Source organism: Podarcis cretensis (genome assembly GCF_951804945.1).
Source record: "Podarcis cretensis genome assembly, chromosome: 2".
Taxonomy (NCBI): Eukaryota; Metazoa; Chordata; class Lepidosauria; order Squamata; family Lacertidae; genus Podarcis; species Podarcis cretensis.
In genome coordinates, this window is record NC_137171.1 from 35,065,288 (window position 1) to 35,079,843 (window position 14,556).

Here is a 14,556-nt window from a genome sequence, read left to right on the forward strand (position 1 = left end):
TACTGCATACTGTGAAATGTATCAGTTCTGTTTCTGTCCCGTCCCCCCCAGCAATTTTCATGTTTGCCACTTGCCACAATGTAGGGGTGGTCAATTTGGTGCCCTGGAGAGGTTGCTGGACTCCAGCTCCTATCATCACTAATCATTGGCTATGCTGGCTGTGGCAGATTGGGAGCTTGGTATCCCAACATCATCTGGAAGCCCGCAGGTTTTGCACCCATTCCCAAAGGGTAGGTAAAGGGTAAAGGGACCCCTGACCATTAGGTCCAGTTGTGGCCGACTCTAGGGTTGCAGCACTCATCTTGCCGAGGGAGCCGGCGTACAGCTTCTGGGTCATGTGGCCAGCATGACTAAGCCGCTTCTGGCGAACCAGAGCAGCGCACAGAAACACTGTTTACCTTCCTGCTGGAGTGGTACCTATTTATCTACTTGCACTTTGGTGTGCTTTCGAACTGCTAGGCTGGAAGGAACAGGGACCGAGCAACGGGAGCTCATCCCGTTGCGGGGATTCGAACCGCCGACCTTCTGATCGGCAAGTCCTAGGCTCTGTGGTTTAACCCACAGCGCCACCCATGTCAGTGTAAAGAGTCAAGAACTCAATAAGAGCAGTCATTGTGTTAGATAGCAGGTGGGGCCTAATTGATTCCTTCAAGTACTGTGACCTCGCTAGTTTGTGATGGTAAAGGAGCATGCCCATGTTTTATTTGTCTGGGGCCTTCATTATACATCTTTAGGTGCCAGGCGAAAACATTATAAGGGAAGATAGTAATTAGTCCTCCCAGCACACCAGGTCTGAAACTACAATGTTTATGAAGGGCTACACAAGTGAAATGGATTTTATATTTATAAGATGTAACAGAGGCCCTGTTTGTAAGGGGGGTAAAGGTCAGCTGCAAGAATGGACTAACGACCAGTGAAGGATGATGACTCGACATTAAACGAGATGATGTGGCTACGGGAGGAAATGGATTGACTTATGTTTGCAACAGGAGTTGGAAACCTGATTTTAAGAAATTGTATTAAATTTAAGTAATTTGGTTTGATTTGTAATAATTTGGAAATAATTTTTAAAAAATAATTAAAAAAAGAAAAAGAAAACATTCCTCTTCAACCAGGCCTTTGGCTGATGAATATTCTATGGCCTTTTAAATATGTTTGTGGGAGGGGCATTTTTGTTTTGTTTTTGTTTTAGCTGTTAATTTTGTGCTTCTATCCTTTTTTTTATCTTGTGAACCACCCTGAGACCTTCAGGTGTAGGGTGGTATATAAATAATAATAATAATAATAATAATAATAGTAATAATAATAATAATAGTATCACCACCACCAGGTTCAATTCCTGGCATCTCTGGTTTATTATTATTATTCATTTATTTCCCTTTGGTTAGGTTGTCACAAGACAAGAAACCCAAAGCATCAGAGAAGTCTCAGGAGTGCGGAGAGTCGCCCCAAAAGACCAGGAGGTATCACGAGAGTTCCAAGCACCCAACATCTGATGATTCATCCAAGGAAAGCACAAAGGCTTCAGATCCTAAAACTGCAGTTGTGGAGCCAGCCCCATCTTGTAGCATCCCAAGAGAAGCTCCAGCTCGTGCTCAAGGTGACAAGAAGAGGTCCAGCAAGACCTTTCATGGGGACCGCAGCGACATCGCTCCTTCCCACTGGGATTACACCACTATTGCTTTCCCTAACATGGGTGCCGATTGCCCGCAGACCCTCCTGGCAGAGCCTGATAAGAGGCTCCTTCCAGAGAACGTAACGGCCCGGGAGGTTGATGCAACCCGTTGGCGCAGGAAGCTCAACCAGAAGCACGAGAGGCTGACCCGCAAGGAGCGGGAGCAGCTGAAGTGGGAGAGCAGGTACAAAAGCAGCGTCAACGAGGATAGAGAAGTCCGGCGTTGCTCCACATGGCAAGAGTATAAGGCGCTTCTGAAAGAGAGGAGGCGGTGGGAGGAACGGAACCGCCCTACACACCTCTGGGAGCAGGCGGTCACCCCGCTTGTGAAGCCAGACCAAGAACTGTCAACAGGTATTGTTGAAAAGAGGCTTTGTTCCCTTTTGCGGTAGGGTGACGGGCTAGAATTCAGGTTTCCCCAGAGGCTCCTGAAGGGCAGTTCTTACATCAGTCCTCTGGATGGAGCAACTCCTTCAGAGGGATGACATTCCCAAACAGGCCTAGGACCAGGCCAAGAAATTGTCAATTGCATGCACCTTTCAAGCTGATGCCTCCAGGGATGTGATGCTATTGGTGGCAAGAACCATTGGGGCAGAGTGCCTACTAGCTTGGTAACCCAGTTCATTATTTCCCCCTTTATATTGCCTTCACCACATCTTTTTCTGTGCCTTCCCCTACTGCCCAGCTACTTATATTTTATTTTAAAAAAAATATTTTAATAATCATAAATTAATAAGAATAAAAATGTGCACCCCACCACCGAGACTATTCCATTGTAACTATCCAACCTCCCAAAATTTTAAAACTTCTTGTGATGGTTTGACCCCTTTCCATTTTAACAGTACAAATTCTACAAACACCTTCCATATCTCCTCAAAATCAGTTCTCCTGCATATTCCCCGCCTTACCTTAATGGCACATGTTAATTTATCATTCATAGCTATATCCCACACCTTTTTTTTTTTTTTTACCATTCTTCCATTTTATATTCTGCCTGTCCCTTCCACTTCCTAGCTGTAATAATTTGTGCAGCTGTCAGTAAATTTGTGAGCAAGTCCTTCATAGCCTGTGAACCTTCCACCCCATTGTAAATTAATAATAGTGCTACCTCTGGACTTTGGGTCAACTTTAACCCAGTGATTTCTGTTATCTCCTTAATCACCCTTTGCCAAAAAAAAAGGTACTTATTTATACCCCCACCACGTGTGAACATAATTCCTGGTTTCCTGGCATCCCTTCCTGCCCGGCTACTTCAATTAGAAAACCTTCTTGTACTTTGAGAAAATCAGTACATGCTCGCCCACCCTCTTTCTATTTACCGAATTTGCATTTTATTGCTGCATAGACTTCATTCTCTTTGCATGCAACTATTCTCATTCACAGATCCTCTGGGCAGAAGGAGAGGAAGGTGCATATAGCTTTGTTGGAGTGGAGGGTGGGGTGGTTAGAATGATGAGAATGCCTAATCAGGGCAGATAAGATCTTTGAAGAATGCATGTCCCTAATCCAGACCTCTCTTGTGTTCTCCCCACTAGCGAGTGTGCTCCAACAGATCAGTGTGTTCCAGCCCTCCCATATCCTGGATGAGGCATCTCTGTAAGTATCAAAACTAGAAAGCTGGCCAAATGCTTTTTCATCTCTCTTCAGTGGTTCTAGGTGTTAGCAGCTATTCTATACTTTGTATACCGACTTTAAAATATTTCACTCCTGATTTTAAGTTGAAACATAGCTCAGTTGGTTAGACTCGCAGGGGTCAGCAAACTTTTTCAGCAGAGGGCCGGTCCACTGTCCCTCAGACCTTGTGGGGGGCCAGACTATATTTTTTTTTGGGGGGTGAACGAATGCCTATGCCCCACAAATAACCCAGAGATGCATGTTTAGGGAAGTTTTTAATATTTAATGCTGTATTGTTTCTAACACTCGATTGGGAGCCGCCCAGAGTGGCTGGGGAAACTCAGCCAGATGGGCAGGCTATAAATAATAAATTATTATTATTATTATTTAAATAAAAGCACACTTTCTACTCATGCAAAAACACCAGGCAGGCCCCACAAATAACCCAGAGATGCATTTTTAATAAAAGGACACATTCTACTCATATAAAAACATGCTGATTCCCGGACCATTCGCAGGCTGGATTTAGAAGACAATTGGGCCAGATCCGGCCCCCGGACCTTTGTTTGCCTACCCATGGGTTAGAGCATGGCACCAATAACGCCAAGGTTGCAGGTTTGATCCCTGTATGGGACAGCTGCCCATTCCTGCATTGCAGGGGGTTGAAAGAGATGCTCCTCAGGTTCCCTTCCAACTCTCCAGTTGTGTGATTCTGTGGCAGCTCATGAACTTCGAATGCTGTTTTAAAGTATGTGCCAGACACGTGCTTACCAAAGGACTAACATCCAAACTAACTAATCATCATGGGCAAAGCGCAGTGTGTACCTGAATGTCCCTGCTTCTTCCAGTCATAGAAGTGGGAGGATATCAGTTGCAAGTTCAGTTCAGATTTATCTGCTTGCCATTCATCCTTGCGTGGCGAGTTCCCGCCCCCACCAGGATAAATAAAGACACAAGACACCGTATGTAAGGTTAATTGGGCGAATTAGGCCACAACTTTATTGAATTCAGGAATGAGAGGCATTGGCATAGGCATTGGTCCTAACGGCTATCCGGCTCCAGCCCATTTGCTGGAGACACGGGGAAGGGTTAACCTTATATCGGGGGAGACTCCAACGAGGCACGTCGACTAGGAGCTCCCCCGGGTCATCGCTCTGGGGCGTGCCTTTGGCCCACACCTCCATAGGCTTCGGACAGGGCCACGCCTCCCGGGGTCCTTTAACGGACCACCCTTCGCTCGCTGGGGGGATGTGATGGCGTTCCTCCCCCACACACATCGTCTTAACCCCTTCTTACCAATGCCTACCGCCACACGAGCAAACGCTCGCCGCCAATCCTCTCATGCCTGAAACCAATCCCTTATCCCCATAGCTATATCCTCCAGCCATCTATCATTTCCTGCATCAGACAGATGCACGCCATCAAACCGGTAGAGGGCCTCACAATTGAAACGAATGCCCGGGTGTCGTATGACCTTTCCCCCCAGGGCTGCCACTCTACGCACCACCGCCCGATCCACGGCTTTCCTCGCCCTATTTATGGCCATCGGGCACCTGCAATCTCTCCAAACCCGCCTCTCCATCAAGGAGGCCCAAATGATTGTGAGGTTTGGGTAAGCGGCCTTAAGCTCCTCCAAGTCACCAAATATGTGCCACTGCAGATCGGCCGCCTTCCTATAGGCTAGGTCGTTTTCACCCAATTGTATAAGTAAAGCATCCGGGGGGCCCTCTCTCGCGACTCTGATCTTAAATGCGGGCAACATCTCAGCCCAACGCATTCCCCTCCGTGAGACCCAAGATATTGTGATGCCCTCAGGCAAGCCCAGTCGCGGCCCCAGACCGGAATTGATGGTGCGGACCCTGGCCCAATGCACGATGCTGTGCCCGATTATCCAGACGCGCACCCCCATAACTCCTGCAAGAAATCAAAAGAACAGGCCATGGTCAGTAAATCCCCGGCTGGGATATCATAAATTATTTCTCAGGTAGCATTTGTATGCGTCCGATTTCCAGCGGCCTAGATCCTTAATCCTCTCGGCCGAAAGGCCCAGGTGCATTGCCGTGGTGGCAGCTCTAATCCTAAAGGAGTGCGCCGCAAAAACTGCTGGTGGGAGGCCACAAGCTTTAAGTGTTAAGCGCATGACCCTGGTGAACTGGTGCCACGTCAGGGGTACACCGTCTGCATGGATCAATAAAGGCCCCGCCATGTTAGGTCTCATAAACAAGAAGCGCCTGGTGTCTTTCACCGGACATGGGCCAAGTTCCCCTGTTGCGAGTAGCCGGACCAGAGCCCCCCTTCCGAACTGGTCTGTCTTGGAACTACGAATCCGCATGACCAAATCTTCACGTGAAAGTGTAATGTCACTCAACAATAAGCCCCGGGAGGAGCCATGCTGCCCTTCCTCAAAAACCACCTCACCCACACGCATTGCCCCGAAAAAAGGCGATGGAGTATGCCGCTGAAAACAAGCGCGCCTCATACTTTGACCAACAGACCGTTCTCAACCTTTTATGGATTTGGAAAAGTATGTCAAAAGATATAGGCCTCCTCGCATCCCGGGCTGGGGGCTGCAGTCTACGCCAGCCTTCTAGGGTCTTACGTATGACGAACTCAGCGCATGGATCTGATGAAAATAACGCTTTGCAAAAGAAAGAAATCGCTGCGGCCTGTAGGTTGAGGGTTTTTGGGGCACGTCCCAGGCGTTTCAAGTGCACTAGATAGGACAAGACCTCAGACCTAACGGGAGGGGCTTTGCTCCTGGCGGCGCTGGATTTTTCACGGAACTTTAAGAAATCTGACCACGCCTTCTTATAAGATCTCAATGTGGAGGGCGCCAATGAGGCTAATACTCCCTGAATCACTTCTGGTTCCCAGTACTCTGGTCCCCAAGTCTCCACAGCTGTTCCGGGAAGGGCTGAGGTAGTAACTGAGCATCCGGTGCTAACGAGCGGAAGCGGTCCATCTGAAAACGAGATAGGGCATCCGCGATATCATTGTTAACACCAGGCACAAATTTGGCAGAGAAGTGGATATTAAGTTCTAAACAGCGGAGAACAAAGGAACGCAGAAGGGCACCAACTCTTGAGGAATGCACGGCCTGCCTAGTAATGACTGCTACTACCGCCTGGTTGTCGGTGTGGAAGCAAACCCTATGGTTGCTAAAGACCTCTGACCATAAGTGGATTGCCACTACAATCGGGAAGAATTCTAGGAAGGTTAGATCTCTGGTAATGGGCCCTCCCCTCCAGGCTTCAGGCCAACGCTGGGCACACCATTGCCCCTTAAAGTAAACGCCAAACCCGAGGGAGCCTGAAGCATCCGAATGCACTTGAAAGTCCACCTGCAGTGACAAGTTCTCCTGCCATAGGGAAATACCGTTGTAGTTCTCGAGGAACTTCAACCAAACTTGTAAGTCAGATTTTACTTCCCTAGAAGTAAAGGGGCCGGCTACCCTACCTGCTTTGATTTCTTTGCTAATTTTCTTTCAGGCAACCTCCACTACGAAAGTCACGTGTTCCAGCAAAATGGCGCCGGGACCAGCTGGTCGCTAGGCAATGGTGCCGACCGCTGTTGAACAGATCAATCCGGCCCTAAGCAAACAAGCGTTGTAATCAAATCCCAACAAAAAAACGAATGAGCGCTGCACAAAGTTAGAAATTAAACCCACTTTCCTAGTACCCTCCTGAATTAGCCAAAGCAACGATAAAGACGCACTAAAGACTTAGTTCCCACGTGGCTTGCCTCACCTAAAATGGCTGCCGCCGCAAGCCCACGTGTTCAGCAAAAAATGGCTGCCAAAACTATCTCGTCGCCTAGCGACGCCGCACAATCTCCGAGCAGCAGCTAGAAAAGTGAGAAACAGCAACCCCAAAAGCAACTGCCCTCACAATAAAAGAATAAAACAATTAAAGAAGCACGTGGCCCGAGTGCCAGGCGCGCTGGGAGTAACTTTCTGAAAGGCACTGTGGTAACAGTCGCAGCAGCAGGGAGACACGACCACAGGGAGACACAATAGCAGGGAAAAAACGCTGGGAAGCGACCACCCACTGAGCAAGGGACCCACGCGCTCCTCTAACAGCGGCTAAAAAACTCCCCGACAGAATCAAAATAAATTAACGAGATACAACCTGATGGCGAAGTCCTCTTCTGGGAGTCAAGCAGAGCCGCAGGAGAGTAAACAGCTGGCTGGCGGCTGGCGGAGCCCCGCAGCTACGGGGTGACCGACACTGCCCCAATCCGTGGCAGCAAAATGTGGGAAAGCGGCTGAGCAATCTGGGGCAGGACGGAAGGGTGCGAGCGCGCTGTTCTGCAGCAGAAGGGAGGGTAGGCAAAGCGCAGGCGAAGCGCTGTCCTGCAGCGGAGGGAGGAGGGTGGACGAAGCGAAGGCGAAGCGGGGAACCGGCTGGGTGACTAAATGAGCCGCAGTACCGCCAGTCAGCTGATCGCAAAAGCGCGCGTGCTGGAAAGAAGAACCAGCCCCGCTCTGACGCTGTACAACCACCAGAAAACGACCTGCAGAACAAAATTCAAAAGGCAGCGACCAAGCACGAGGTAACAGGAGTCAATACAAACCAAAAACGTGGGGGCGAGCCGGCGAAAAGAGGGCAAGCCCCCTCCGCGCTGGCCCTAAATAGGGCAAGCCACGCCCCCCAGCCGACCAGCTGATTGGCTGGCTGGGGGGGCCGGCCCGACGGGGATTCCCCTGCTCTCACGGGGGCTGGAGCCAGCCCCCGCTCACGTGGGGTGGGCGTGAAGCCCGCAACCCCACCTCCTGGGGCAGGCCCGGAAGTGGCTTTGTCAGTAGAGAACATCCTTTGAGAGACGCTCTCGTTCATGAGTCTCCGGCGGTGGCAATGCTTGGAATACTGAAATCCAGAGCCTGTGGTTTCGTATCTGATAGGGAAGCTTTGTAATTCTGGGTTGTGTAAAGACTGCATAAATCAAGTTAAAGACTTGTTTGCTGTTAATTGGGAGCGTGCAAATGAAATATGCTATGTGTGGTGGTTGGGGAGGTGGATTTCAGAGCCCAGAGGAAACACTGCTGTCTGTTTAAAAGCTAATGTATAACCTACCTAGCTGTGGAATTAATCTGGATGTCTGTTAAAGCAGGCATGGCCAAACTTGGCCCTCCAGCTGTTTTGGGACTACAGTTCCCATCATCCCTGACCACTGGTCCTGTTAGCTAGGGATGATGGGAGTTGTAGTCCCAAAACAGCTGCAGACCAGACTGGAAGACCAGAGTGTGTCTTTGCTATCCTTCTGAGTTCCCTGGCCTTATTATGATGCCCACTCTCAACCCCCTCTCCCAACCAACTCTTTTAACACCTTAAGAAGTTATGGGTCCCCTTCCCTTATTTCCACTCTAGATCCTGCCAAAATATGCTGTAGCTAAAGATGTGCTTTCCTGTTTTTCCCTCCTCTGGTACTTCTCTGTGGGTACAGGAGACCTTTCAAGCTTTGTACTGATAACTAACCTCCTCAACAGACTGCAGAACGATACCAGGGATATGAAGATTGATTTTGATGTTTATCAAGCAGATGTGGCTTCCAGCTTCAAGAAGAATGACCCTGGGAAGCCTTACGCCCGGATGTGTGTTCGGAGGTACTAGGAACTCATCAGTTTATTGATCAGCAAAGCTACATATTCTAATCTGCTAAAGAATTTAGCTTACAGTTTTGCTATGGAGAGAGCCTAAGCCTTCCTTCCAAAAAGTGGAAGTTTTAGCTCTAATGGGTTGCATCAACAATCAGTTTTTAGAGTACTGTAGTTGAATGGTTTGAAATCCTTAAAAGCAATGTACATGCTGAGAAAGTGGAACTCTTCCGCAGTCAGTCACCAAGGATGCCTGCCTTTAGAGAGGAGATCATGCCAGCTGGGCAAGTTCCTGCTGCAGTCCAGGCATGGGTGTAAGGATAAGAGAGTCTTCCACCAACCCAACAGACACACAAGGAGTGTCTTGTTAGTAGTGCTCTTTGATTTGGGGCAGGAACCTGGTTGTGGAGACCATGTGAGGACTCTGAATCCCAGCTGCTGAATTCCCTAGCCCCCTCTATACTTTCTGGTTCTGTGGCCGATATTTTAGCCCAGAGGTTTTCAACCTCTTTGAGTCCACAGCTCCCTTGACCAACTACATTCTTTCTGCGGCACCCCTGTGGGGCTCAGGAGCCCAGTTATCACCCCTGGCCTGCAGAGCTGGCAGCCCCTCACCCTTTTTCAAACACCCTCCCTCGTGGAGTGTTCCCTCAGCCTCCTCTCCTCTCCCCTCTCCTTGGGAGTCCTCTGAGCAGCCGCTGCTGCCACCCCTGGTCTCTGAGCTACCCCCTCTGCCTGAAAGAGAGATGCCTCTTCACACTGCCCCACAGGGGACTGGGACTTACCTGTCCGTTCCCAACAGCAAGGGCTGGCGAACTGGCTGTCTGGGCTCCCTCACCCACTTGCTTGTTTACTCCAAGGCCGCCTCAGCTCCTGGCACATACCCGCACTGCCATCAGGGGCGTCTTACCCATAGAGGCTAGTGGCATGGGGCACCAAGTTCTGGAGGGCACCAGGAAAGAGGCAGAGGTGGGATGCAGCACCTCCTAACATCAGCTCGCCGCCTCCTCCATGCAACGCCAAAGCAGCACCGTGCCTGGAGCCTCCGTCTGCCATGGCCACCACGACACGAAGCAGCCAGCTGAGCCGGGAGGCGCCGCGTCCAGCCTCTGCCTCTTCCCCGCCGGAGGAGCCGCCCTCCAGCCGCTGCCCACCTCCTCTGGGAAATGGGGGGGGGGGCGCCGCCGGAGGGAGCTGGATATGCTTAAGATGGCCCTGACTGCCATGGCACACTGGTTGAAAACCACTGCTTTAGCCAATACTTACCCGCATGGTTATCAAAATTCTGTGCCTAATATTGAGAGCTTGAAATTCCCTGCCGCCCCCCCCCCCACTGAATACAGTACTAGATTCCCAGGAATTTACATATGTCACCAGACAGCTAGATCACGGGAATACCAGTTTCCCAACCTGCTCCAAGTTAGATGTCTTTTTTCAGAAAATCAAGCATGCTTGCTGTTGAGAAAGATAAGCATCTCTCTCTCTCTCTCTCTCTCTCTCATAGGTTTGACGAGCCGATCCCATCCCTGAGGGCAGTGAAGCAGCTTGCTTGCCAAAGTGGAGATGTCACAGTGGTCTTTGCACTAGTAGACAATGGAGACATCTCTTTCTACTCTTTCAAGGAATTCAAGCTGCCTGTGGACGTTCATCCCTGATGTTCCTGCTGTCACATCGGGAAACATCTTTGGAACTGGTGTGTGTTTTATACAAAATATTACTAAGGACTATATAGAATTTAATATCTACCTACCTTGTGTCGCCAGTAGATGCAATTTTCATGCAGCAAGAGCCTGCCCATTTCATAAAAGCAAAGAGTAGTTCAAACAAAACAAACATTTCTGGACAGAAACATGCAAATGTATTTTGTTTGGTTTTTGCCTGGACACGGCATAGTGGCTCTGCCAATCTGGAATGATTTGCTAGTTATTTGATGCCAGGGAAGTGTTTCCATGATAAATAATGTTGCTCGTACCATCTGGAAGCCTTGGCAAACATAAACTCTAGAAACCAACATTCAGTATCAGTGATTCAACAAGTGACGCGGAGCAAGCCATTATTGCAGGGATAGCCAATGTTGTTGGACTGCAACTTCCATCATCCCTGACCATTGACCTTGCGGGCTCTGGCTGATGGGAATTGTAATCTAACATCTGGAGGACCGTATTGTCTTTCCCTGTGTTTATTGCATGGTGTTCTTTCTAGTCACAGAACAGCCAGTGAAAACCTGAGAATAGTCTTCTGTGGTTGGGCGGATAGATGATTCTTCAAGTGCTTTCCTCACCGTCTTCAACAGCAATGATCTTTCAGAGGAAAGGAAACTACAGAACACGGAGATTTTGCAGAGAGTCCATGGAAAAAGACACCACCAGTTTGTGTGTGTGTGTGTGTGTTATTTCCATAAAGTTAGTGAACCTTTAATTATTCAGAGCTGGAGTCATTATTACTGGGCTGCCATACTTCTGCTTTACAGCTTCTCTCCAGGATGCAAATTGATATTCCCTGTTGAGAATTAACTGTCTGTATTACAAAGTTTATTTATAACCCTTGCTGCTATGGAGTTTTTTTCTTCTTCTCCAGATACCAAATTTCTGCCTCTTTTTTGCCTATGAACTTGCTACAGTCGTTGAAGCCAGAAAGCAGTTATCAAAAATAAAGGGCCTGTGTGTTTTTTCCTAAGAAATTTTAGAGGTAGTTTTGTTTATGAAGGTTGGGTTTTTTTTGCCAAGTGTGGAGGCTAAAGCAATAAAATAACAATTAGGTTTACATTAATACAGTGTCTTGTGGTCCTTTTAGGGTGCTTTCATAGAGTGCATTTCTCTTAGGCAAAATATGATTGACAGCAGTTAATGCATTCTGGTCAAATACTTCAGGGCTTTCTTACTTGGCAGTAGTTTGCAGTTTACTACTGCCAGCATTTGCTAACAAGTGGATTCCCAAATGAGCTCCCAGAATGCACTGCATTTCTTTTGTGCCCAAGACAGAGAGAAGCAACCGAAAATTGTTGGGCATTTAGCAGCTTTGCCTACCCAGTCATAGTTACCTGAAAGAAGAGACACTAGGTCTATGATCAGAGCTGTCTTAGTGCTTCAGTATAAGGGGAGACAGAGACCGTATAAGGGGAGACATGGTGTATGCTATAACAGAAAACCCGTAATCCCAACCCAACCCAAATACCATCATGTTTATATGATGTCAACATTAAGCAGCAAGCCTTGCCTTCTCATAAAGTGTATTTGTTCTACCCAATTTGGATGGCTGGCTGAAAACGAGTTCTTTCTGGAGTAGCTCTTCTGACATGGCTGGTATGTGGCTATTACCCTGTCTGGATTATGCGGGTTGAGCTGTCAGAGGGCGGAACACCCTGATTTCCTATAGAAGACTGGGCTAGAGAGCCTCTAGATATGTTCTGCGCATCGTTATTATTATTATTCATTTCATTTCTATACTACTTTATATGTTTAAGAAAAAATCTCAAAGTGGTTTGCAACACACTAAAACCGCAAATAAAACAATCCAGAATACAGCATTACTGAAGAAAGTCAAATGTAAATTATACCTTTGAACATAATGAACAAGCAACTAAAATGTTATTGTAAACATTTCAAAAGAATACATTACAAAGGAAATCAACAATGGTATGTACATTTAATGCAGCAAAGTTAACAAAAAAAATCTTAAAACATTTCAAAAGAAAACATTTCTAAAGGAATTCAATATAAAATGCAGATTTAAAACAGAATAGTTAACAAGAGAATAAAATATTCTCTTAAGAATAGAACATATCTGCTGCTGTTGCTGCCAATCCTGCAAAAGGCGGTTCATGATGTGGAAGCTCAGGGTCGAAGACCTGGGACCGCCCTAAGAGACAGCCAAGATCAGGCATAGGCAAACTCGGCCCTCCAGATGTTTTGGGACTACAACTCCCATCATCCCTGACCACTGGTCCTGTTAGCTAGGGATGATGGGAGTTGTAGTCCCAAAATATCTGGAGGGCCGAGTTTGCCTATGCCTGGCCAAAATGGTCTCTGGCTTCTTTGGCAGCCTCATCTTTTGTAGCTGGAGTCAATTCCAGGGCCTTTGCCTCCCAGGCCAGGTGGAGAAAAGCCTGCAAGGCAGGAAGCAGGTCTTCCAGGACTCCCACACACAAAATGCTTTACAGCCCAGACCTAACCTTGTTCATTTAGAAGTATGCCTCAGTGAATTCATGGGAGATTTTTCTGGCTTGAGTTTCTGAGGGACCAAAGAATTTCCTGATCTGGTACCAAACCACTACAGAGGGAGAACTTGTGGAAAGAAATGAGAACTTTTGACTATGATGCTGTGTTGCAGTTCACAATTATCAAAGGTGGCTTTCTGAAATCTGCAGACCATAAATGGGAAACTAGTCAATCCCTTCCCTGGGCTCCAGGATAGTACATCACAAAATCACAGCAGTTTTGTTTCCATTAGGTAAATAATGGATAATAGCACTCCAGCTACCTCTAATGGTCTACTTCTCCACACATGCGCAAAGTTGTTGAACCATGTCCCAAACTTATGTTTTTTTCATGCCAGCAGAGAGTTTTATACAAAATTGTTGGGAGACAATAAGCACTACATTTCTGCCACTCATCCAGTCCATTTTCATTATTTTATCCCTGTCTGAGAGCCACCCATTATACTTGGCTGATCAGGGAATGATTTCCCGACAGTACAGTACGAAAACACAAAACCATCTACCTTAAAATATGCCAGAAGGACTGCCATTTTTTGCAGCCAGTCCAGCAGGAGCCACTAACATCACTGTGTCTTACCAACCCAAATGCTAATCTCCCTTGTTTTGGTGACAGAATGACATTTGCTTGCCTTCAGGGATATATGGACCAAAATTCTGATGAAACCAGGAAAAGAATAGCGAAAAAAATAAGTAGCAATTCTGGAGCTTCCAGTTACTTGCTGCTTAATAATGTGTTGTTATCTGAACAGTGTCACAAAAAGGTGAGTGTGGCAAGGTGACTCAGTTTCAGCCTTCCTTGTAGCCAGGCTTCACAGTACCAGAGTTGTTTGCTGGACGGGGAAAACCAAGATGAAAGCTACAGAAAATCCCCTGAGGCTGAATTCACAATCTTTGTCATTCAGCTGAAACTAAATCTGTTCACTTGTTGTTGTTTTCTTTTCCTGCTGTTTAGCCCTAGTTTTGCTGATGCACAGAGCAGCCTCCAGCCTCTGATTTGTGGCATCGTAACTCAATCATAAGCCAGTTGGCTTGGGCAATACAGAACAATGAACAAAAGTAATTTGATTGCTGCAGCGTGGCTTTTGGGTTTCTTGTTTGTTTGTGTTAATGGTGAATAATATTTGAAAGTTGAGTGTTTTATTGTGGGCTGAAAGACTATCAACTACAAATAAAAAAGATCACTTTCACAACTGCTAGATCAGTAATTTTGCTTTAGATCACGCCTTTCTTTTCCAAAACTTGCAACCTTGTGATTTACTTTTGGGGCTGAATGCTCTTATGCAGCCCATCTTTTGATTAGGGATGGCTAATATTGCATCTGTAGGTGCACATATGCCCACAGTGGCCTTCTTGCAGGGGTTTCCTTCCCTTTCACCCATTCAAATTAGCCTTGAAAGAAGCATTTTATTGTAGCCAATAGAACAGGTTGCAGTGTGTGCTTGGTTAGTGCGGGGGGGG

At 47.4% G+C, this 14,556-nt stretch overlaps 1 protein-coding gene across 3 annotated transcripts in view; it reads left to right on the top strand.

Moving 5' to 3' along the window:
* Window positions 1-11,651, top strand: part of TSEN54 (tRNA splicing endonuclease subunit 54) — an 18,896-nt gene extending 7,245 nt beyond the window's left edge. The window contains exons 8-12 of one of the 3 annotated variants that reach the window (XM_079966100.1): window positions 1,389-2,029; window positions 3,211-3,271; window positions 8,775-8,891; window positions 10,387-10,575; window positions 11,085-11,651. In XM_079966100.1, the coding sequence (XP_079822226.1) occupies window positions 1,389-2,029; window positions 3,211-3,271; window positions 8,775-8,891; window positions 10,387-10,537 (970 nt within the window). In that variant the 3' untranslated portion in view covers window positions 10,538-10,575; window positions 11,085-11,651. Of the gene's footprint in view, window positions 1-1,388; window positions 2,030-3,210; window positions 3,272-8,731; window positions 8,892-10,386 lie in introns of those variants that run through there. The other 2 variants (XM_079966099.1, XM_079966101.1) reach the window with 2 other exon arrangements.
* Window positions 11,652-14,556: the final 2,905 nt, after the last annotated feature.